This window comes from Glandiceps talaboti, chromosome 18, assembly GCF_964340395.1.
Source record: "Glandiceps talaboti chromosome 18, keGlaTala1.1, whole genome shotgun sequence".
NCBI classification, from domain to species: Eukaryota; Metazoa; Hemichordata; class Enteropneusta; family Spengelidae; genus Glandiceps; species Glandiceps talaboti.
Genome location: NC_135566.1, coordinates 19,652,228 through 19,679,003, shown reverse-complemented (window position 1 = coordinate 19,679,003; position 26,776 = coordinate 19,652,228). Strand labels below are relative to the sequence as shown.

General features: G+C 34.8%; 1 protein-coding gene across 4 annotated transcripts in view; it reads right to left on the bottom strand.

Moving 5' to 3' along the window:
* Positions 1–26,132, bottom strand: part of LOC144448784 (E3 ubiquitin-protein ligase RNF34-like) — a 44,440-nt gene extending 18,308 nt beyond the window's left edge. For 2 of the 4 annotated variants that reach the window (XM_078139072.1, XM_078139075.1), the window contains exons 1-3: positions 26,070–26,132; positions 9,318–9,550; positions 6,337–6,561 (exon numbers count right to left, since the gene is read on the bottom strand). In XM_078139072.1, the coding sequence (XP_077995198.1) occupies positions 6,337–6,534 (198 nt within the window). In that variant the 5' untranslated portion in view covers positions 6,535–6,561; positions 9,318–9,550; positions 26,070–26,132. The remainder of the gene's footprint in view (positions 1–6,336; positions 6,562–9,317; positions 9,551–26,069) is intronic. The other 2 variants (XM_078139074.1, XM_078139073.1) reach the window with 2 other exon arrangements.
* Positions 26,133–26,776: the final 644 nt, after the last annotated feature.

The window sequence follows — 26,776 nt, the reverse complement described above, 5'->3', positions numbered from 1 at the left end:
ATATGTCAAGTAGTCCTTACTATCACTACTCACTATTGATTTGTATATTATACAACACTAACTGTGAATTGGATTTAAAGTGTAGATAGCACAATGTACATTTATACCATACTCAAGCCAAGTTATTGTCTTTGAACAGAAAATATGGATCAATATACTGGTCATTCTACGTCACAACAACCCGTGTCTATGTCACTGGTTTTGTGGTGTGCGAAATAAGGGTCCTAACGTTTCAAATTAACATTATTTTTCCCCTTTTCATAAATTGCACTTGATGGGGGTATACATGTAATTATATTGTTGTTGAATATTTGTCTTCAGTCAGTTGGAAATACTCACGACCTAAGAGTTCTCACTACTCGTCTAGTGACTCATAGTGACAAGGGCCCACAGGTCACTCATATTTTCCTCAGCTGAATGAAAGAAAAATATTGGGGAATAACTACTTCAATAGTGCTGTGTTGTACATCAATTACATTCAGAATCTCTACAATGTACATGCTATAACTCTACAGTGTACATTCATGTACCTAACACTGCCTGCAATATACACAAGTCTTGGTACATTCATGTACCTAACACTGCCTGCAATACACAAGTCTTGGTACATTCATGTACCTAAACACTGCCTGCAATATACACAAGTCTTGGTACATACATGTACATGTACATGTAGTAAATGCAAGGCATGTTCTTTTCATGTTTTCACCCATGTGTATGTTCTATTGGCAGACAGTATTTTTCCACTGACAAAATGTAAAATAAGCTCAATCCTGTGAATTCTTTACATTACTTGTCATTACTTTAATTAACAATGTTTTATTTCAATAACACATAGAATCAACTCAGTAGATTATCATACAGAGATACTTATAACCAAACTAAACAAGTTATGATTAGAATAAGTAAATCTGCGAGGATCTATCATCATGTGACATTTTTTTCTGTGTTTTTGTATTGTTTTTTTCTTCAAATTTAATAATACATTCAATATAGTATAACAGTGAACTGAATTAACTCAGAGAATTATAGCTCAGAGAGAAGGGTGAATCCCCTAAACTACAGATCTTAAACTTCCAAATCTTTGGACCATTGTTTCATCACAATATTAAAGGCCAAGTTTTCAATCCCAGGTTCTCATATTTAGTGTTATCTTATTGGTGGAGCCATAGGATTATTCTTTTGTTCTGGATATACTTAGCTCTGTCACTATCAGACATCTGTTTTGCATAGTATAGCTCTGTCACTATCAGACATCTGTTTTACATAGTATAGCTCTGTCACTATCAGACATCTGTTTTACATAGTATAGCTCTGTCACTATCAGACATCTGTTTTGCATAATATAGCTCTGTCACTATCAGACATCTGTTTTACATAGTATAGCTCTGTCACTATCAGACATCTGTTTTGCATAGTATAGCTGTCACTATCAGACATCTGTTTTGCATAGTATAGCTCGGTCACTATCAGACATCTGTTTTGCATAGTATAGCTCGGTCACTATCAGACATCTGTTTTGCATAGTATAGCTCTGTCACTATCAGACATCTGTTTTGCATACTATAGCTCTGTCACTATCAGACATCTGTTTTGCATAGTATAGCTCTGTCACTATCAGACATCTGTTTTGTATAGTATAGCTCTGTCACTATCAGACATCTGTTTTGCATAGTATAGCTCTGTCACTATCAGACATCTGTTTTGTATAGTATAGCTCTGTCACTATCAGACATCTGTTTTGCATAGTATAGCTCTGTCACTATCAGACATCTGTTTTGCATAGTATAGCTCTGTCACTATCAGACATCTGTTTTGTATAGTATAGCTCTGTCACTATCAGACATCTGTTTTGCATAGTATAGCTCTGTCACTATCAGACATCTGTTTTGTATAGTATAGCTCTGTCACTATCAGACATCTGTTTTGCATAGTATAGCTCTGTCACTATCAGACATCTGTTTTGTATAGTATAGCTCTGTCACTATCAGACATCTGTTTTGCATAGTATAGCTCTGTCACTATCAGACATCTGTTTTGTATAGTATAGCTCTGTCACTATCAGACATCTGTTTTGCATAGTATAGCTCTGTCACTATCAGACATCTGTTTTGTATAGTATAGCTCTGTCACTATCAGACATCTGTTTTGCATAGTATAGCTCTGTCACTATCAGACATCTGTTTTGTATAGTATAGCTCTGTCACTATCAGACATCTGTTTTGCATAGTATAGCTCTGTCACTATCAGACATCTGTTTTGTATAGTATAGCTCTGTCACTATCAGACATCTGTTTTGTATAGTATAGCTCTGTCACTATCAGACATCTGTTTTGTATAGTATAGCTCTGTCACTATCAGACATCTGTTTTGCATAGTATAGCTCTGTCACTATCAGACATCTGTTTTGTATAGTATAGCTCTGTCACTATCAGACATCTGTTTTGCATACTATAGCTCTGTCACTATCAGACATCTGTTTTGCATAGTATAGCTCTGTCACTATCAGACATCTGTTTTGCATAGTACAGCTCTGTCACTATCAGACATCTGTTTTGTATAGTATAGCTCTGTCACTATCAGACATCTGTTTTGCATAGTATAGCTCTGTCACTATCAGACATCTGTTTTGTATAGTATAGCTCTGTCACTATCAGACATCTGTTTTGCATAGTATAGCTCTGTCACTATCAGACATCTGTTTTGTATAGTATAGCTCTGTCACTATCAGACATCTGTTTTGCATAGTATAGCTCTGTCACTATCAGACATCTGTTTTGTATAGTATAGCTCTGTCACTATCAGACATCTGTTTTGTATAGTATAGCTCTGTCACTATCAGACATCTGTTTTGTATAGTATAGCTCTGTCACTATCAGACATCTGTTTTGCATAGTATAGCTCTGTCACTATCAGACATCTGTTTTGTATAGTATAGCTCTGTCACTATCAGACATCTGTTTTGCATACTATAGCTCTGTCACTATCAGACATCTGTTTTGCATAGTATAGCTCTGTCACTATCAGACATCTGTTTTGCATAGTACAGCTCTGTCACTATCAGACATCTGTTTTGCATAGTATAGCTCTGTCACTATCAGACATCTGTTTTGCATAGTATAGCTCTGTCACTATCAGACATCTGTTTTGCATAGTATAGCTCTGTCACTATCAGACATCTGTTTTGCATAGTATAGCTCTGTCACTATCAGACATCTGTTTTGCATAGTATAGCTCTGTCACCATCAGACATCTGTTTTGCATAGTACAGCTCTGTCACTATCAGACATCTGTTTTGCATAGTATAGCTCTGTCACTATCAGACATCTGTTTTGCATAGTATAGCTCTGTCACTATCAGACATCTGTTTTACATAGTATAGCTCTGTCACTATCAGACATCTGTTTTGCATACTATAGCTCTGTCACTATCAGACATCTGTTTTGCATACTATAGCTCTGTCACTATCAGACATCTGTTTTACATAGTATAGCTCTGTCACTATCAGACATCTGTTTTGCATACTATAGCTCTGTCACTATCAGACATCTGTTTTACATAGTATAGCTCTGTCACTATCAGACATCTGTTTTGCATACTATAGCTCTGTCACTATCAGACATCTGTTTTGCATAGTTAAATTGTAATCCTAATCCAAACTGGGCATTTAGTAACTAAAGCTGCACTAGCTGCAACTGAAACATTTTTTTAAAAACATTTAGTTTTGTTCGATATAATGTCTTATTTGTAATATCATGCACTGTTAACATATTGAATCACCTGTTGGTAAACATATCTATAAACAGTAGCTGTACACATATATGTATTATAACACTGTCACAATAAATTCAATCCAATTGATTTTCGGATTGCACCTAAAAATCAGTGCCCCAATAAATCACAATTTCAACTTATTACTATACTACTTATAGATACAATAGACCTCTAATTATACATTGTATGTACATGTACAACGTCTAATTTTTGGTATTTTCATAAATTTCAGTGAATATACATGTATTGTTGATTGTCTGATTGAAATAGTAGTACCCCAGTTACAGCTAGGACAGTTTTTAAACAAACCTAGAACAGTGTGACAATTGATGACTGTAGATTTAATGACTTACATGTAATCATAATATTGTACACGCTGAACAGTACTGAATCACCTCTGGATAAATATATTTGTGGAGTTACCATACAGTAATATGTTACTGTGTGTCACAATAAATCAAATCAAACTGATTGTTGGGGGTTACTTTCAATCTGATTAAAATCCGATGTGGTGAAAGCAGCTAGATGTCCTTATTTACCTCTATTCATTGTGTTGTGACGTTTGTTTTGTTTGGAGTGATCGCCACCTTACTCAGTACGTAAAACAAACGACACAAAACGATGGAAATAGAGGTAAATATTTAGCATTTAGACACTTTCACCACATCGGTTTTTAATCAGATTGGGTAACTTTTCACCCTAAAATTAGCGGTCCTAAATTAATGCAATCATGATTTCAACTTGTTAGTTTGTATGGATAACAAAAACCCTTCATTAACATGTACACTATCATAATGATTGGTATCGTAACAAAGTTTCAGAGAATACATGTATATATTGCTGGTTGTCTGATGGAAAAAAATTACACTTCAGTTACAGCTAGAGCAGTCTTAATAGAATTACAAAATCAACTACAAATGTAGCTATAAAAGTATGTCATTTATACAACACACATAAACCATAGGACTGATACTGGGACAGTGGGATTTCTTTCCAAATGATAAACAAGGTTTACATGTATATGTATGGCAATTAAAACCAGAGGGCAAAACAATTATGGATGTCAATTACAAAATTAATGTGCATTACACAGCATGTGATGATTATCTGTCATCATTTTTGGACCCAATGGTCCATAGTTGAAGGTAGGTTCAAGGTTGGTGAAAAACACTTGATAAATGAGTGAGTATAGCTTTATTCAAAGAACTTGAGGAAATATAGTATCTCTCTCTATGCTACATTTCCTATATCACATACAGAAACTGTGATGACTAATACAAACTGAACATAAATGCCCACTGACTAACATTGACAGAACTGCATACACAGCGCCAATGGTTTCGAAAAAAACAAACCAAAACCATGATCTACCTTGTTTGCTTTCCTTTCATGTGGAGATTGCTAAATATTTTCAGAATTTGTTTGGAAAATACAATCAGTCGAAAATATGTATAATGGAGGTTCCCTAGCAACTGAAGTCTGCACTTCATTTCTGCCTCAGTTTGGAACAATGCCAATGCCCAACTAATAGGTAAACGTCAATGATACCAATGACATTTTATCTCAATTAACAACCACGTTTTTTATTAAAACATAGTGAATTTACAAGGCATCCTTTCCCTTCAAATGTGTTGAAAATATATAGAGATTATTCAATCAATTCCATGAAACATGAGTAATTCACACATTGTGATGATGGTTTCTAAGTATTCAGTTGTGTAGTTGATGAGACGAGATAATGGCCAATTATATGTGGAGAGAAAGCTATTTCCTATCAATAACCCTTTCAACCCATAAAACCATCTAACATGAAGAGACATGCAGTGATGAATAGATTCTGAATTTAGCTGTACAACAGTTCACAGTATAACTATGCCCCAAGGATATCGACAGATGAAACAATATGCTATGGCTGCAATGTATTCTGATCACAGCAGATAAATACAGATAAGCCTATATTTTTTATCCAAGTCATAAATACTGATTATGACATATCACCCAACGATCTTATCTATATGTATATTTATACTTTTAAGTTATAACATAAACAAGTCATCTACTCTATCACAACATACATTTGTATTCAAGTACTGGTATATCAAATATTTATGAAAGTGGGTCTCTAGATATCTCATCCAAGATGTCTCCACATTTCGTTAATAATAACAGTCAATAGTTTGATATTATATTGGGCTCAAAATTGCTAAATTACAGTTATTAACCCTAGCACAGCCCTATAACAACACACTCACCGAATCTACTTCCTCAACTCCCTGGGAAGCATACAATCCATATATAATGGAAGTTTTCTAAAAGGTCTTTCATCCAGTTTTTGGACATCTGGGGTGCTCAGGTAGAATTAGACTATGAAATTCACTGTTGTGTACATGTACCCTTCTGCATTCACTCATTACAAACATCGTGTTAAGCTAATGGCTAACAGAAACACAGTCTGAGGTACACTTGTACTGATTTAGAATATCTTACATACATGTACATGTACATATACTGAGATGATGTCCTCCACAATGACACACGACACATATTAAACATTAAACTCACCTTTCTCTTGAAGAGGGTGAAATTAGCAGAACATGAATCACAAGTCATAATTCCTGCATCTGTCTGTCTTCTGCTACTATTTAGAGCAGGCCCTCTATGCTGGGGGTAGGGGTTGTTGTGATAGATGTTGGGCTGCTGCTGCTGCTGCTGCTGCTGCTGCTGCTGAGGCTGCTGGCTTTTTACTACTCCTGAACCCATTGACCAATCCCTCTAGATGTCACTCATCTACAGAAAACAATTTAGACAAAATCATTTTTTTGAAATGTGCCCTGATACAAAACAGACTTGAACAAATACATGTATCAAACAAATCTAAAAAGCTGATATGTAGTCATGTACATGTAGCCTCTACCATCATATGGTTGTGGCAGTTGTCCCGAGGGCAATTGTTGGGGGGGGGGGGGGGGGGGGGGGGGGTTGTTCTCATACCACACATACATGTACACATTGTACATTTTGTATAATTATGTACATGTACTACATGTAGCATGTAGGTAATACACTGTAGGTATGGAAATCCATGCAAATTTCAGCAGATTCCATCGCCCCTCCCACCCCCATTAGTGTTACCAAGGTTCCAGAACCTTGACAAAAACACTGCATACACAATATTGCATTTTCGGTTAGATGATAAATAAACAATTCAAATGTGGAATATTAGATAGCAAAAAAAGCAATGGTATATTGATGGAAGACAACTTCAAGTAAACAGACATTGCTCCCTACAGCTCTATCACACAAATGTATGATTGCATAATGCTTCCCTGGCCATAAAATGTAATTATCGTATTTTTCCAGTACAACAAGGATTTACAATGTTATATTGATTGAAATACATATCAAATTACTGGATTAATTAACAAGCAAATTACTCAGGTTGACAAAGCTAAGTAAATATGTAAATTATTTACAGATATCATCACATGGTCAATTTGTGAGAGGTTTGTCCAAAAATACATAAATTAGAAAAAATATGGTAATTTAATTAAAACCTGTGTCTTTGCTTATAATGGAGATTGTCACTTGACAACCCTGATGGACCATATTTATATAGTCATATAGAACACATCTTTACACATTATTGTTCATTATTATGTACATGCAAAAACCAAGTCTACATGTACATCACAACAATGTGCATCTGTATCACAACAATGCATGTCTATGGCACTGCTGCGTTCAAAATATGAATCAAAATTGCCATTCCCTTCCTCGATTTTCTTTATTATTACTGGCGCTGGTATAATTATGTTATTCTCCAATAATTTTCTTCATTCAGAGGCAAAATACTCTTGACCTAAGGATTTTGTTACTACTGTAACAGTGTACCTGTCTAGTGACTCATAGTGACAGCCCCCTTACATGTACAAATGTACATGTACATCACTCATTTTTTCCTTGGCAGAATGAAGAAAAATATTGCTTGAATACAACTGTTTATCTATTGTACAAGTAGAGTTAGTGCACTGTTCTATAAACCTCTAACTCCCTAGCTTGAAATACTTATGTGTATCTATTGTACACTAGTCCACTGTTCTACATTCTATCTCAGCATTACAAATACAAATCAGGTTTATCCGAGGGAGTATAACCATATTTCTATCCTTAACCTAACCTAACCTAACCTGACCTGACCTGACCTGACCTACCCTGACCTACCCTGACCTGACCTGACCTGACCTAACCTAACCTAACCTAACCTAACCTAACCTAACCTAACCTAACCTAACCTAACCTAACCTTACATGTAAATGTAACTCCCTAAGTTTGAATACAGTTTATCTATTGTACAGTCAGTTCACTAGTCTTCATTACTGCTGACATTTCTCAAACATTTTGATACTTCCGCCTAAGGTCCTTTGAAAACCAATATATGTATACATTTGTATATGTATTTGTATGGAGCAGATCAATAATTTGACCATGGTGAAGACCCAGTATCTGGTTCTACACTTGTTGTATACATGTACATACATACATTCATAGTGTAATAATTAATCTTTCTTACAAATGTAGTTTTACAATTAATATAGTGACTGTCCTAGCACCACATACCCATGTCATTGAATCATTGAATCATACATAACCACTGGTGATTTGTATGATTTCATTCTAGAAATGATCAATACTGGTACATTTGTCATTAAACGTGATAGAGAATGTTCAATGAATTTGTATTATCAAAGAAGAACATCTAATCATGCATGTAGTGTCCACCTTTGAATTTTTTTTCAGAAGATGGCTCACAGACTGGTGACATTGTAGGTGTACATGTACATTGTAGGTTTTGTACTTTTGTACATTTGTCAATGTTTGTTGGAGACTAGAAAACAACATATACAATGTACAATGTATGTTATGACATCAACATAGAATGCAGTGGTTTGGAATGTGATTTTTCATTTTATCAAGGAGGCACTCAGAAATAACAAGAGGGCTTAGCACCCTTATTAATATGTTTTTCAAGGTAACCCTTGTTATGTATGTACATTACATGTATGTATATCTACAATGAACCTTACAATACATGTACATAGGGAGGACACAGTACTGAATATGTATCATAACTTTTTGTGTCTTTGTGGTCATCTTTTTAATATGCTTATTTGTGCATGTACATGTTGTGTTTTTTCCTTTCTGTGAGTGTTGCACATTTTCTGTGAGTGTTGCACATTTTCTGTGAGTGTTGAACATTTTCTGTGAGTGTTGCACATTTTCTGTGAGTGTTGAACATTTTCTGTGAGTGTTGCACATTTTCTGTGAGTGTTGAACATTACTGTGAGTGTTGAACATTTTCTGTGTGTTGCACATTTTCTGTGAGTGTTGCACATTACTGTGAGTGTTGCACATTTTCTGTGAGTGTTGCACATTTTCTGTGAGTTTTGAACATTTTCTGTGAGTGTTAAACATTCCTCACATAAGGTGAGGAATGTTTCCCCCTTTTTTTATGACAAAAATATTATATTATTATTGTTACTAACCTTGGTGACGGAGGGAATGGAACACACAGGGAGAATTTGTTCCAAAAAAATACACTATAGCACAACTAAAATAGTGGTGCAGAAGGAAAGAAAAAAAAGGTAGGAAGAATAACAATCCAGGAGAGGGAAGCCTTGGAGTTAATCACAGACAGGCCGGTGATACAAGGTGTCACTCTTTACAACATGCACACAATGCAGGTTAGTTAAAGAGGAGTACAGACAGGCAAAGTCTCCTGAAATGGAAAGGGAACAACTTGTGAATTTAGACAGAAAAAAGAGAGAGAAATAAATAAAGCTATTGACATTTACATGTACATGTACATGTACATGTACTGTACATGTACTATGATTTATTTGGTGGCTACGGTATACATCATGTATGTACATTGTACATTGTAGGTCTCTCTGGTAGCATTGTTTACATCATTTACAGAAGGTTTATTTTCTGTTATCCTGTCATTTTCAACATGTCTTTCACCATTGTTTTTCTTGTAGATGTTGACAGTCATATGTTGCAGATAAAGTTAGTATCCTTATCGCTTTTATTTTGTTTAAAGTTGTAATATGAATCCGAATGTAGGTTTTTATTTTTTATTTGGACAGGCAACGTTGCTAATATAAGTCTACTTACTGTGTGCTCCACTGATGAAAGCAGTTTAAAATGTGATGTGCATAATAAAACGTCTTTTTAAGAGACAATTTGACTTAATGGAATACATTGTATGTACATTGTGTAATTATATGGCCACATAAACCACACTATCATATTCCTCATGAGATATACATGTACATTTGTACAACAGATTTCAAAACACCATTCACCCGCTGTGTTTGATATAACCATGCAGAAATCAATAAGTAACTGTACATGGTACACTTGACTTGTACATAATAAAAGTCTGAATGAAAATACATACAGTAAACTATCAAACAAGACACAGATACAGACACACACGAACAAGACACAGACACACAGGTGACAATATTTTGATGTCTCCATTTGATGTCTGTTTCATTTACAATGTACATGTAGACAAAATGTCGTAAGAAACTGTATTCATTCAATCTTGTTATATTAAAGTGTACCATGCATATATGTAGTATTTTTTATTAGTCTCTGTGTGGTTGTATCAAACAGAGCTGCTGAATAGTATTTTGAAATCTGATGTATAATAATAATGTTTATTCACCAATATAATAAAAAAAATCAACCTCAAAACAGATACATGTGCAGAATCTACATGGCAAGAGGAATCAAGAAATAGCAAAGCTACATTTTAGTCAAGCTTGCTGTATCCCTTTTATAGTGACTAACAAACATACTTGTACTTGTAGGTGTGTACATGTACATGTATATGCAACATTCCAGATTGCCATATGAACTACATTTGTACATGTATTACAAGTAACAAAATCTTTAGCAAAACACACCAACAATAGAACAGAAAAATTGATACACATGTACATGTATGACATTCTTTTTTATAGTGGCATAAATAACATGGCTTCCAAACCTTGCAAATATGCACACAACTTCATACAGAATTGTAATTGAATACCTGTATGACTTCTGATCAAGATTATTATTTTTTAGTACCCTTCAAATTTTAAAGTTTTTTGACCATCGACATTATGAAATCCTAAGAAATGTATGATATACTATATAGACATAATTATTATATCTATTAGTAATCAATATTTCTAACACTTCATATTATATGAGATCACAGTTGTAAGGATAAATAACACAGAGATAGTAGAACTTGCACAGAACTTAGCTCATAAAAACATTAACACTGGCAAGTTAAAACGTCAAAAACATGGTGAAATTTTCAAAATCACACTATCAAAGTTCATTCAAAAATTCTACCAGTAGTTAAATAATAACAGATTCAATTGACAACAATTTCACTACAATGCAACTATCACAAATGGGGGCTGCTATAATGTTAGCAGGTTTATATACGTTCAGCTACATCATACATGTATCTTGCGTTAGTGGCTGTACAGAAGGCGATGTATCCAAACGAGTTGCATTTGTTCACTGTTTAAAGTGATGAGGATGGTCGATGTTCGGCAATCCATGAATTGAATAGGAAACCATATACATTTGTATTCACACATGATTGTGTTTTAATTTTGATGGCAGCCAGAATCATAGTACTTGATGCAAACTATGTTGTTTTCAAGTTTCAAAGTGATGTACCTGTTAGTGTAGCGTCGTATTGTTGTTGTTGTTGATGTGTTTTGTGCTGGAAGGCAATGTCACTGAGTTTGAGGATTTTACATGACATTGTACATTTTGTACATGTATATCCACTGTTAACTTTGGTGATCACGTCCAATACTAGACAAACCATAAATTATACATAAAACCTTTTTTCACAAGTGTTTTATTATTTCATTACAAGATTAAGATTTACACTTTCACATTTAACAACAACAACAACAACAACAACAACAACAACAACAACAACAACAACAAACAGCATTTACAAACAATTCAGCGTAGTCAGAAATCAGAAGTACATGTACATGTATATGAAATGTATGAATTTCATATTATTATACTTTGGTGTCACATCCTGGGAATATGAGGCCCTGAGGGTCTATGTCTAATAACTACATTGTACATTGTACATGTGGTTTTATCATTAGGTAAAATTGTATTTTACTAAATTAGAGGCTTTCAGACTAAAACTTTAATCTACATGTAACAAAAGCATGATATTTTTTGTATTGATGACTTTTCTACATGTAATTGTGCCAATTAAATTACAAGACATCCCAATTAACTCCATCCTCTATGATGTACATGTATGTATTCTGCCTTTAGTCTACATACTATCCCCCATTTGGTTTGAACCTGAAGATTTCATTACCCCCCAAGTCTACATGTAGCTCAATGAGGAGCTCACATAAAATATCAAATTCACAGGAAGCTACCCACACAGTTATTTGTATCTTTTTTAAAAGTTAATTTTATTATATTAGTTAATTATTATTATACACCATGTGTATTTGTTAATACATCACAGAATTCTGCCAAATGATATGTTAGTGTGACCTTTGAAGCAACAAATATCCTCTAGATTGACCAATTAAATCCATCTATTTCTTGTATAAGTCTTAGACTGACCAATCAAATCCATCTATTTCTTGTATAAGTCTTAGACTTCTTCAATGAAAGTATGATTTATGGACTCTTTCTTTTGTTATCTGTATTGCTTGGATGCAATGAATTATTTATGCCATATACAGTACATGTACGAAAATATACATACATTATACATATCAAATTGCTTACTGAAAGGCAGACACTATGATTGGGAAATTTACATATCAAATTGCTTAATGAAAGGCAAACACTATGATTGGGAAATTTACATATCAAATTGCTTACTGAAAGGCAGACACTATGATTGGGAAATTTACATATCAAATTGCTTACTGAAAGGCAAACACTATGATTGGGAAATTTACATATCAAATTGCTTACTGAAAGGCAGACACTATGATTGGGAAATTTACATATCAAATTGCTTACTGAAAGGCAGACACTATGATAGGGAAATTTATATAATCAAATTGCTTACTGAAAGGCAGACACTATGATTGGGAAATTTACATATCAAATTGCTTACTGAAAGGCAGACACTATGATTGGGAAATTTAAAGTCTCATTATATTTATGGCACAATGTAGTTCTACAAAACATCACTAAGTTCTAGTACAATGTATACTGTACATAATGTACATGTACACATGTACATATGTATAAGTTACCAATGTACATGTACGCCACATAAAAAAAATTGTTTGTTTCTGATAACCTGCCAATCCTAAACATTTTTAAATTCAAAAGAATAAAAATAGTGCCAATGGCATTGTACAAATGTAGCACAACTGTACAGTTTTTTTGTTATTTATCTGGTTGCCTTTCCAGCCCTCATGTTACCTTTACCATAATTATATGCCAACGTTTGGCTGTTGTTTGGGACATGTACTTGTTTCTAGGCATATTTACACTCACTTTTTGGATGTTTATACACTTGCCTACACTTCCCAGGTATCGTCTTTGCAATACAAACCATCATTCAGCTGTTGCTATGGGTGTGGTCCTGTTGCTAGGTATATTTGCATACATTTTTGGAATCTTTAGTTACATGTACTTACAACCTACCCATCCATGTTGTTATCTTTGTAATATGCATCATTATTTCACTGTTGCTAAGGGCATGTTCATGGTTGCTAAGGCCAGTTTCGTCAATATGTTTTGAACAATATATTTTCTAAGTACTATATTAAAAAGAACCATGTTCTACATACGTGCAAAAGAAATTCATAAAAAATCTTATTGTAGGACGTGGAAACGATCATTAATTTTCACAAAATGTATAATGAAGATATTTTCTCTTAAATTAAACTGTTTTTAGGGATAAATGTAAAAGGAAGAATATTATTAATGTAAAATGCAATTTTACAAAATGTATAATGAAGCTATTCTCTCGGTAAATTGTGTAATTTTCTTGTAATTGTTTTTAGGGATAAATGAGGAGTCTTCTTCACATAAAACTCAATGAATATACACATACATTTCTTTGCAATTTTCTGTACTACATGTAAATAATCCCACTGACACACTGTCTCTGATCAAAGACAGTGTAATACTATTACTATATATACATTATTGATAGCATATGGCATGCATACAGATGCTTACATGTATGTACATGTAGATTGTCAACTTTTGTGAATTGTGGTGACTTGAGGTCATCAATAGCTATCTACAAGATGACATAATACAAGTATGAAATATATATTTCAGGATTTTGTCTACACTTAACATAAACCAAACACAGATACATGCACAGCTGTACTTGTGTGCTTGGTGTGGAATTCTAGAACTGATTTTCATCTACAGTATACAACTTCCACATTAGTGACATTTGAATTGCAAGAAATACAAATGACATTTGAATTGGAAGATATTCATGTACATACATGTATCTATTAAAACCTCTGACCTCAAGTGATGCAACATCTGTGTACACTATCACAATTTATACTACCTTGCATAATGTAATGTGAAGACAATTGCATTATTGACCTATTGACACCTACAAATGTATCAGAAATGAAACTAAATTACTTTTCTTGCAATGAAATTTGAATCTCAAGAAATATTACCTCATACATGTATGCCATATATTAAGTACAATGTATGTGTACATGTACCTTGCAAAATGCAATGGTAAGAAAGTTCCTTTATCAAACCTATCAGTATAAAGGCAAATGAAATTACTGTACAGTGGGAGATTGTTATGGGACTACTGGCTTATGGGAAATCTTACTATGACTTCCCCAAATACAGCATATGTAATTAATTATAGCTCAAAGACAGTTTCAAAGGTGTCTACAAAGAAGTGTGATGAAATCCCAAGGGATCAATTCATCATAAACTATTCAATCAATCAATCAATCAATCAATCAATCAATCAATCAATCAATCAATCAATCAATCAATAAGTGAATTTTTAAAGTTTCGGTTTCCACTACATGTACGTACAATGTATATGTATGTACATACAATGTACATTATCATGTAACATGTACATACATTATACATACATACATACATACATACATACATACATACATACATACATACATACATACATACATACATACATACATTCATTCATACGTTATACATACAAAAACATGTACATGCATGTACATACATGTACATACAATTTATAAATGTACATGCATCCATTCATACATGTACACACACACACATATTGACAGACAGCCAGACAGACAGACAAACAGACAGACAGACACAGACAGACAGACACAGACAGACAGACACAAACAGATGGTCAAACAGCCACAGATATGCACAGATGGATAAATATCACTATACACTGTATGTCACTTCCCATTAACAACAGAGTTGAATCTTGAAAACAGGTTCCTATGAAGATGTCAGTGACATCTGAGCTCAGCGACCCATGACGATGACCAAACAAGTTATTATAATGATCATAGGTTGAAAAAGTCAGTTTTGATAAGGTCTAACATGGTAGCTGAGTGACTTGCAATATTAACTGCCATGACATGATCTTGTTGATACGCTAACAGTAACACTTACAAATGTTTTGGATCCTAGACATACATTTGTATGTGACTACATGTATACACATGTACATTGTACATTTTTGTACAATGTACAATGTACATCAATAAAGCATTGTCTGGTACAGAGAGAGATACATGTGTACCAATACCAATATACATGATAATAATAACTAAAAAGTAGATAAATACTGAACTTATTTTTTCCCCCTTTAAAAAAGTTTCCTTGTCATTTGAGTTGTCATGTACATGTAAGTTTTTCAAGCCACATTGTACATGTAGTATTTGCATTCTAGTCCAAGTGTCTGTCAACATCACTCAATATTTTCACATGTGCTGTTTACATGTATCAGCTGACCAATTTTGTAGGCTCACCAGCCAGCAGTGGATAGGATCAGAGAGGTGTGCCATCTGACTGAAAAACAGTACTAACGTTAATAATGACAAATCGGAATAAGTCTTGAGTGATCTAGCTGAAGCAAAGCAGAGTACTACTGTAGCTTGAGCTTGGACCCAACATGAATTATATGAAATACATTATAATGCTAAACTTTAGGGATCTTAGAAGTCTCTCACAATATGGTGTACATGTACATGTATATTGAACAAAATCATGAACTTGATAACCAAATGCGTTACCATGACTAATGATATAAATATTGGCTGATCAGAAATCCTGATTCTGACAATGTTTCTTCATTCAAATTTGGTAAGTTTCTCTTTCAATCACGTCATTCTCGATAGATGACTATCAATATATTTTGGTCACAATACTGCCTGACTCACATTTTTATTTCAAAACAGCCTTCAACAGTTTCTATTCCATACTATATTATACTATACTATACTATATTGAGAAGATAAAAAATTTGATGTTACAGTAGAAATTGAGAAATGAAAAAGCTTGATGATGATGCCAAGTTTATTTGTATTTAGTTTTGAGCTGTTTATCTCATTTCTTGCTATCAAAAACTGTCAATATCAATACTAACATTGCTAATACTATGGTACAAACTACAATGTACATGTACATGTTAAATTGCTACTATCTGCATGGCAAAGTACATGTTAAATTGCTTCTATTTGTATGGCTTCTATTTCAAAAATACATTTGTAGTCCTGACAAAATACAAATGTAGATGTATTAGAAAGAGTCATTAGAAATATTATACAAATGTACATTAACTTGCTGCTATTTGAATAGCTTCTATTTCATAAACGGTCTGATCAACATGTAACTGATGTACTAGAAACTATTACAAGGTTTTGTAATCAAAGCAACAGTCAATTATAAGTGACATTTCATACAAACATCACGAATATTCCGCTATGTGAAGGAGAGACCTTCCATGAACTCTCCATACTGAGTAACTAATCAGACTCCACACATCCCTATTGACTCCCAGCTGGAAAATCACCCATGGCTGCTGGACTACTGATCTTCACTGCCATGGCAACTACACATTGTCTCCTAGTGTTCAATCAATATATCATGATCACATTCCTTTAATCAGCAAATTTCCTGATTTTCTGGTTTGGGTAAGACTACATTTGTAGTTTGTATCTATGTGTACATTTGTATAATGACAAGATACATGGCACTGAATATCATATTTCTTGAGACTGTCTTTGCTTTACTAAGAATCAGAGACATGTAGATAGGTGTACAAAATTATTAATATTGCAGATACATACACGCAAGTGAATGGAAATTGGTATGATAAAGCAGTATTTCTTGTGACTTCCATGATCTTAAAGTGTACATTTTTTATAGTCTGGATGCCAACATGGTCTCTTTACTAAACCATGAGGTGAGTGGAGGTGTAAATGGTAATGGCACTGTACAGGAACTAGACTACATTTTTGATAACTTCCAGTATTTATACTACATTGATCACAGGGTGATTAGTTTTACACAACAGAGGCACCGCTATCATCAACCACTTGTGTAATCTACATAAATTTTGTACTTGTACATCAAACATACAACATGTTGTCTGAAACAGTAAAAGGTCTAGTCGTTGGTCAGCTTACATTGTATATGTAACCATAGACAATCCCTCTCTATTGTCTATGATGTAACCACCCATTACATTGCAAAAACAATGACTGGACCTTTCAGGCTACATGGAGCAATGATAGTTAGGCTGTGTCTATCTTAGTAAACCAAGTCTTGATTACCAGTCTGAGTGACACTCTGTACAATGTTCATGCAATCTTGTCATTGTTTCAGGATACTTGCCATATAGTGAAGTTTACTGGCATGTATGTATTTCCCACTGATTCATAATTTCTGTTCTTATTTTCAACCCATTTATGTTTTTGCACTTATTGAAAGAAGTACAATGTACATTTGTATACAAATGTATTATGGAATACTAATCCTCAACAGACCAAAACAAACCATAATTTATAATTGTTTGACAAAAGAATAAATAATCTGACCATTTATTTGAATTGTTTACATACTGACATCAAGCCAGTGTACACAGGTAACCATAAATAATGAGCAAACTAGACAAGGTACATTTCTGTAAATGAACTTCATACAAGAATACATGTAGACTTGTTTCAAATGAGTTCGGTGTATTTCAATAGATGCTAATTAGATCAATTACTGGGGCTTTAATGATTGATTATTGGCTTGTAGGTAAAAATATAGATAGTCCAGGCTGGTTTGGTCGTTCTTCTTGAACTTCCAGTTCAATTTCTTATAATGTATAAAAAAAATTGGTTCCATAATCTGATCAAAGGAACTTCAAATTTCCAACTTCACAGACTTACATTTTATTTTGAAATTCATGATCATTTCAAAATTTCTCATTTAAGTCTGTTAAAGTTTGAAAGTGATTTAAGCATTGTTTTGAAGAATTAATGAGAGAGACGGATGTTCTATCATATCTATACTCAAGTCTTGCCAATCTTTTTAATTAAATTGTCCTCTTTCTACCAGGGGGTATTTGTTTGTACATGTACATAAAAAACTACAAGCTCAGAAGTTGGGAAAAACAGATCAATAGGCCAATTCTGTTATTGTACATTTGTACTTTACATACCAACATCATGAAGTCAGGACTTTAAACAACTTGTATGTACGATTTCAACTGTATATTTCATCATCATTTGTACATGCAGTGAATGCTGTTGCTAAGAAACTAACTCAACAGGAAATTGCCAATACATGAGCAAGCCAGGGTTACTACATCATAGTACAAGCAATGTTTCCCTACCTAGTATGTACACTACCTCCACTAAAGGTATCACTCATTTACTGTATACAGAAGGCCCTACTGTAACAACCGATATCATACCATGCAGCCTACATGTATTTACTGTAAAAGCTGTATGTGATCAAATTGATGTGCGTCATTTCTTTCCTGGTTGTTCTTCCACAAGACAACACACTTTTATGTCACTGGTTTTGTGGTGCTCAAAATATAGGTCTAAACATTCAAAATAACTATTGTCTTTCCTAATTTTTCATTAAACTTGCATGGGTGTGATTATATCATTCTCCAATCTTTCCCCTTTTTTTTCAGCTGAAATATTCATCTTTGATTTGTTGTGACACAGTCCCCTTTATGTCACTGGCATTTCCTCTGACTGAACAAAGACAGAACTAACTTATTACTAGGCAGAATTCTGAGATTGATTAAAGGGAATGCTACTCCAGGAAATAGAGACATTTTCATAAACCACATGTACATGTATGGATTCTGGTGAATCATTTAAATCTTCTACAATTATTTATGATTTCAGAGAATCAAGTTGATCTTGACATGACATGCTGACCTCTTTAATTGAGTGCTTTTATCAAACAAAGACTAAACGTCATCAATGACAGAGAAGAATTTTATGGTTGCACCCAGGGTACAGGTCAGGTGACAACCATCCCCCTGAGTAGTGCATGCACACACCCCTGCACATACAGAATGCATGGCATTGTACGGGGACACTTGGGATGCATCTTAGAACAAGCAACAGGTGACTGGTCTATATACAAAATGTACATGTAAAGTTTTAACTAAGGCATTACCTTTTATTTTTTACAGTATTTTGATATATGGCAACAGCTGGCTGTCTAGTCTGAAACAATACATACATGTACATGTATTGGGGTAATAAACAGCTGTTTGACTATATCTGATCATCAAGTACTCTACTGTATATACAAGCGACCTATCGGTCAGAATAGCTCCGCTGTTTTTTTTTTTAATTTAATTTTTTATTTTGGTGACATGTAGAAGTGGTTCAGGTCTTCAGCTCTTCACTATGCAGTTTTGTTTTAGCGATGCAATAAAGTGGTTAGGGGTGGACCATTTGATATCCTGGGGGGGGCTTGGAAGATTTCGGGAAAAAAAAAGATGCCAAGTGGATTTGCTTGAAAAAAAAATCCGGATATGAGTGGGTGATGGAAAAAAAAAGATGGACCACTGCTGCTAGAAAAAAAAATATCTTGACAGGGAAATGATGCACAGGTTCGAGTATACTGTTCAACCTGCTCGTACCTCTCCAACCAGGACACTTGTCAAATCATGACAAACAGTTTCAAACACATGTCAGGGACCAGTCAGTTTCGTTAGCCTGTGGTACATATATATATTTGTTCTTGTCTCTGTTTCTTTCATAAATGGTTTAAATATTACTTCATGTAAGGGTTCAAACATAACTATACATAAAATTATACATATAATACATGTATTACCTAGCTACCACACTAGTTACAGAACATGCCATGTAATTTTTTGGCTGTTTCACAATCAGTGCTTCACTTATCTTGCACTTTGGGGCAAAAGTGAACTTGACTGTTTTGTAATGGTAATCTTCATACTATTGGATAGTTTATAAAAGAACTTAATCTAAATTGTTCTCGTCTCTTCAGTATGAATTTGTCAGAAGGGATGATATACTTCTTATTTCAGACACTACATGTATCAACACCACAACTCAAATTCAAGTTTCTATTGTACACTAGGTATGACCTCCTAAAGTGCTCTAACACATCAGTAACTTTACTATACATGCAATATCAATGCCCCTATACCAATGTTACAGGCCCACTTTTATAACATGGAAAACCTATTCAAAAAGGTTATATTTACTTTAGCTTTTCGATGCTTGGCAATATATATCTCAGAGGCTATGAATAACCTAAAAATTGCCTAAATAGAAACAAAAAACTACAGATCTGGCAGGGGGAGACCCCTTGGACTCCATCACCCCAGAGGCCACTCATTCGTTAAACCAACAATAAGATTCACCAAAATTGGTAAAAAAAAACTTGAAAAGCTTCTAGGGGAGACCTCCTAGGACCCCCCCCCCCCCCATAAGAGGTAGATATGTCCAAGCCTCAAATCAAAGTTCTTCCCTCCACCTCTTACTGCCAAGATGCTATGAAACTTTATTTAAAAAATGTTTCAACCATGTGTAGTTGCTTTTTTACAATTGTTAGAGCTGTCTTGTAAAGCTTGCAAATTATTGTCTGAAAGTGTCTGTTAATAGCCTGAAAATTGGCTTTAAGAGTAAAAATCACCCAGAGCTTCTAGGGGGACACCCCCTAGAACCCCCCTCCCCCGTAAGAGGTAGACATGTTCCAGTTTCAAATCAAAGTTCTTTCCTCCACCTCTTACTGACAAGATGCTATGAAACTTTATTTCAAAAATGTTTCAACCTTATGTAGTTGCTTTTTACATGTTAGAGCTGTCTTGTAAAGTTTGTAAATTATTGTCTGAAAGTGTCTGTGAATGGCCTAAACATTGCCTTTAGAAGTAAAAATCATCCAGGGCTTCTAGGCCCCCCCCCCCCCCTCCTATTCACACACACTCACACAAGAGGTAGACATATTCCAGTCTCAAAGCTCTTCCCTCTACAGCTTACTGTCAGATGCTATGAAACTTTATTCACGGGGTCAGTGACTTTTTGTTGGCCCAATGGAAAATAACACTGACACCCCCCAACCCCCCAAGCTGGAGAAACTGACCGGTCTATCTAAATGTCTGAGCTCACCAATCAAGTTTCCGATTTGTATACCATGGCATAAAAACTGTCAATGATGTTTATTTAATTGAAAATCAAACATGTATGAAATATGTAGTTTTCTATATAAAATCTGTGTGTGATAGAACAGCATCTTTTTACTCTCTGTATTACCCTGTGTGAAAACCAAACAGAAAATTGTGGCAACAAAAGTAGGTGTTCAACGTTGACGTAATAAAAAAATCTGGATATCTCAAAGAAGCAAAGAAAAAAAAAAGTTGCCAGCATAGGCGAAGGAGAAAAAAAATAATTCTCAGGCAAGCAGGTGGGAAAAAAAATAATGACTCTCCACCAATCTTCCAAGCCCCCCCCCCCCCCCAGGATATCGAATGGTCTACCCCTTAGTGGTTTCATATGATGTCTCACTATAAAACACATTTTACACAGAAGTTGGTAATGTATTGTACTTTTATACCATAGTCACCATTTTATGACAAAAATCTACTGTTATGAAAAATTGCACAAAATTTCAGAAAAAAATGACTGGGAAATGCACACAAGAAAAAGAAAAAAAGAGGATTTTGAGGTTGGCTATAAGTAATTCCAGTGTCTTACAGCTGTAACCCTGGAAAATTTTAATGAAGAATGAAATAAACTAGGGATCTAAAATAATTTTGAGGCAATTTGAATTTCAATTTTCTAACAAATTTACAAAGTCAACAACATTCAACTTGTACTAGTTGTGGTAGATATATATAGGGAAGAAATGTATTAATCGCCATCTTAGTTTCCGTACGGCGACAATCTCAAGTACCCGGAAGAGAGTCATTCTCAGCCATACGTTACAGTGGTAACACTCGTTCATGTTGGTTACCTTTCACAAAGAAAACACAACGAAATGGTTGAAATGATCTTTTTTTTATTTCTTTTCATCACAACAACAAAATCTGCGTGATCAAAAGTGTTGTAAACTAAACCAGAAAGAATTATCGGACTGGCTAAACTTCCCGATGAACTGGAGTAAGGTCCTACTACTTCCAAGTAAGCCTCGATAGTACTATAGTACGTGAGAAAATCGTCTCAAACTAGCGATACAACTTTCAAAATATAACTTGACATGTCTTCATTTGTTAGAGTTATACAATTCAAGACGGGTTTTCACTCGAAAACAACAATTCTGTGAATAATGACACTCTGAACGCAGCGATTTCTCGGACGATGTTACCACTGTAACGTATGGCTGACAACGACTTGCTTCCGGGTTAGTCCCTCGTGCATACGGGTGGATTGTCGGCGATTAATACATACATCGTCTGATATTTTAATTCACAGTGTTTCTTGTGACCGGCGCCTGTCAGCAGACTCTGCCATTTTTTTCATCATTCCATTGTATTTAAACCTTGTACTTGACATTTCGCAATATTTATAATTCTCAACAAAATACCTCAACATGCCTCACTTCGCTCGTACTCAAAGCAGCCCCGCGCGGTATGATCACTGACACTGATGACATGATGAGAGAGAACCTTTTCGGATTTACATGTAAAACGGGGAAAGATACGCAAAACATAATGCAAAGTCTGAAGCCAAATTAAAGTTGTAATTATTTTAATTATTTTTACTTGCCAAATATTTGCATTTTGGAAAGGCAAGACACGTTCATGTCGTTTAACTTTACATGTGAACTGTCGGCCATAACTTCAACCGCATGCCTGGCATGCCCTTCCTTACGCAAGTTGTCTGAATTCTGGTTCACTGTCATTCCAAATTGCACGACAATATAGAATTAACCACAAGTTACATGTTATCTGAAAACATCACACTTTTATAGTGGGTCTGAAGTGTGATTTTAGTGAGTACCAAGAACGTCCTGTGTTGATACTCAAGATACTTGCTGTGGAAAATCGCTCGGTCAAATGAGGTCACCTACAGCTTCTGGTCGAATCAGGATAGAGTATGCAAATGAGGATGTTGCGGACTGGCTGATTATGTAGAAGGGTGCAGAATTGGATTTGAAGTTTACAACCCTGTTTCGAACAAATATTTGTCATTTGGGCGCCCAATGCGTAGAATTATGACTATAGCACATATTACATTGCTTGTTTGACGTCAATAGTGTCTTTTGAAAAGTGGCAGTTTACTTAAAGTCTCGTCGACTGATTTCCAATATGGCGTCGGTCATTATGCTCATTAACATATTCATTTTTTTTTCAAATTACAAAAAAAAAATCATAAAAAATAAAAATGAGGATGTGCTGACTTGAAATTAACAAATCTGAGTAAGCTACCCCCTGCGCATCAACACGCCAGATATCAAAGCAATCTAATAAGAGGTTTTCAAGGAGTTGATGAAAATGACATTTTATGAAAAAAAATCATAAAAAATTGAAAATGGCACAGATCAACTTGGCATGAACAAATCTGAATAGCCTCCCCCAAGGGAACATGCACACCAAATATCGAAGAATTCCGACTGTCACTTCCGGAGTAGATAGTAAAAATATAAAAGTTTGACGGACACCTATGATTCACTCTACTCTCTATACCTCAATACCCACCTATACCTAAAGCTACGCTTTCAGCTTTCGCTGACAGCGGAGCTAATAAAACACCATGACTGGACAGCAGGTTATGTGTCACAGTCTGTACTGATTATCTAGTTATCTATAACATGTATTGATTCAAAGTAGGTGAGGAGGTTTTCAAATTTGTTTTCTTTTGTTTTATGTTGTTTAGAAAAAAAAACCACAATACAAAATGAAAAATATTGATATAAAGAAATGACTACACAGGGTTATGTCACCTCAGACAAAGTATTACTACATGTATGAATTACATAACTACTCAAGAAATGTCTGGCTTTGCTTTTTGTTTGGTTTTCATTTGATTTCGTTTGTTTCTTATTAGTTTCCTTTTTTATCTTTTGTTTGGATATATAATATAACATGAACTCATGATTGATTGGTGAGAGTGAAGTCATAACATAAAGATTTCAATTGTGCCTACATGTACTTCCTGTAGTTGGACAGACATTTGATTTATCAACAATATAAATATGATTATATTTGTAGCCATATTAAAGGAGAAATGCACTATAACCACTGGAGTTTTCAAAGAACCATTATTGGTATAAATACTATAATACATCTCATGTGAATTTTTTATTGGCAGACGTACATGTACTTAAAGTTTAAACCTACACTAGCTGCAAAATTACCAAACAAATACATTGTACATGTACAAATGTATCTGTTAACTGGTAGTCAGTAATATCTGTAGGTACAAATGTAGTGTAGTGACAAGTTTAAATCTTGAGCGAGAGCTCAGTTTTGAATCTATCACCATGTTAAAACTGTACTAGTTGTAACCGAAGTATCATTTTCAGACCGGACAAACTATTCATTGAAAATTATTAAAATACCAATATAAATTAGACATTGTGCATGTTAATCAGTGGTCGATATTATGATAAGCAGTACAGAAACAGGTTGAATTCGTGATCGTGTTGAGGGCACTCATTTTTGGGTGCAGACCCAAACATAAATTTATTTCTATTTATTGTGTATACAGCTACGAAAAAATATGTTTACCCACAGGTAATGCAATACTGTCCATGGTGTAAGATATCACATGTAAGTACATGTAAGTACTTACATTTAGCATTTTCGAAAAAAAAATAAAAATATTCGCAGTTAGTGCAGCTTTCAAACTGGATGTCATCACAGTATATATCATTATACAATAATTCCTACCTCCATGACAATGATCATGGAGGTAGGAACCTTCCTACATGCATATCCATGGTATGATAATGTAGGTGAGAGAATTCCATTTCAGTCACCCATTCAGACACAGAATTTCTGTGTCTATTCCACGCATTGTGATCAGAGTTGGTAGTAAACATGGCTATAAAATCGAAGTGCAGATGCCCAGCGGGAACTTAGTACTAAATCTCAAACTTTTGAACGCCTTTCATGGTTCTCAAGTATAACATTACTTCACTTCAGTCTGGCTGTTAATACTTCCGTCTTTTCACACCACATCAAACTTGCTGACATTGAGCTGGCCTTTTCAAATCCTTCCATTCCAAATCCCATAGCTTTAAATTAACACACAATCTTAGTGACAGATAGCTTACAGTTGAATTAAATCGTCAAACCTGTTTTCCTTGCAAAGTAACAATACGGTGCGGTCTTGTAATAAACCTGTGACATGTTCATATTGCAAAATTAACGGATTTTGCCTTCAAGGGTTACATGTACGTACGATCGATTGAAGTTACGACACAGGGAATGTTAGTCTTTCGATTTCAACCGGCTTGTTTACGTCCGTGACACTTTGACAGTACGTTTTATCGTGAATCAGACATGTAGATCTACATGTTCGCCCTAACAGATCGAGTACCACACCAACAGGCCGTTCCCGGGCGTAAATTGTGGAGTGAATCACGGTAAATCGACTGAAAACCCGAAAACCCCGAACGCGAACGGCTGTTTTGTTTACCCTCGCAAAAGTTGTAAGCGAAAACCTGTTACTTCGTATCTAAAGGACAGGGTCTTGGAAAATACGAACTATTTACGTATACGTGGCTTGAAACTATGCGACAGAATATAAAAACTCATTAAAAATTCTCACCTTTAAAACGAAGAAGTACAAGAACGATTCTCTCCTATCCTATCGACCGATAGTCGCCATTTTGATGATTGATCATGTGATACATGACGTCATGGCTGTACTTTGCTAGGATACAGACGACACAAATCACATACTCTAGTACATGCGGGAAGGAAATGGATCGATCGTAAATGGCAACACTTTTGAGCATGTGTTGGGTAATAATATTTGCAAGACTACAAATCACGCCACGAACCGTGGTGCAACTTTCATCACGGGAAATTTGTGTCTATCTATACAGCGTACATAAGGGGAGAACCATTTGATTTCTGGGGGGGGGGGGTATGGAGGCTTTTGAGGAAAAAAAATGTTTCCAGGTGAATTTTATCCTGTAATGGCTTGAGAAAAAAAATTGTCATAACAGACAGAAGTGAAAAAAAAAATTGTCACAATGCACCAGAAATGAGCAAATTTGGAAACCTTATTCTCATGTATTCTTTGGCGGCACGCCATAGGCAGCGCAAATGTTTTTAATACAAGTATAAATTCCTGTTGTTTTTTTTCCAGCACTTATCATTAAAGCATGCACTATATACATAGGTTTGTTCTACATGCTGCAACATATTGGAATGGGTCACATTACACATGCAAGATATTTTCTTCTGGTTCCTGGTACTACTATGATGAAAGCAATTCACAGGGGTCAGGAGTACAGCACTCCCCAGATC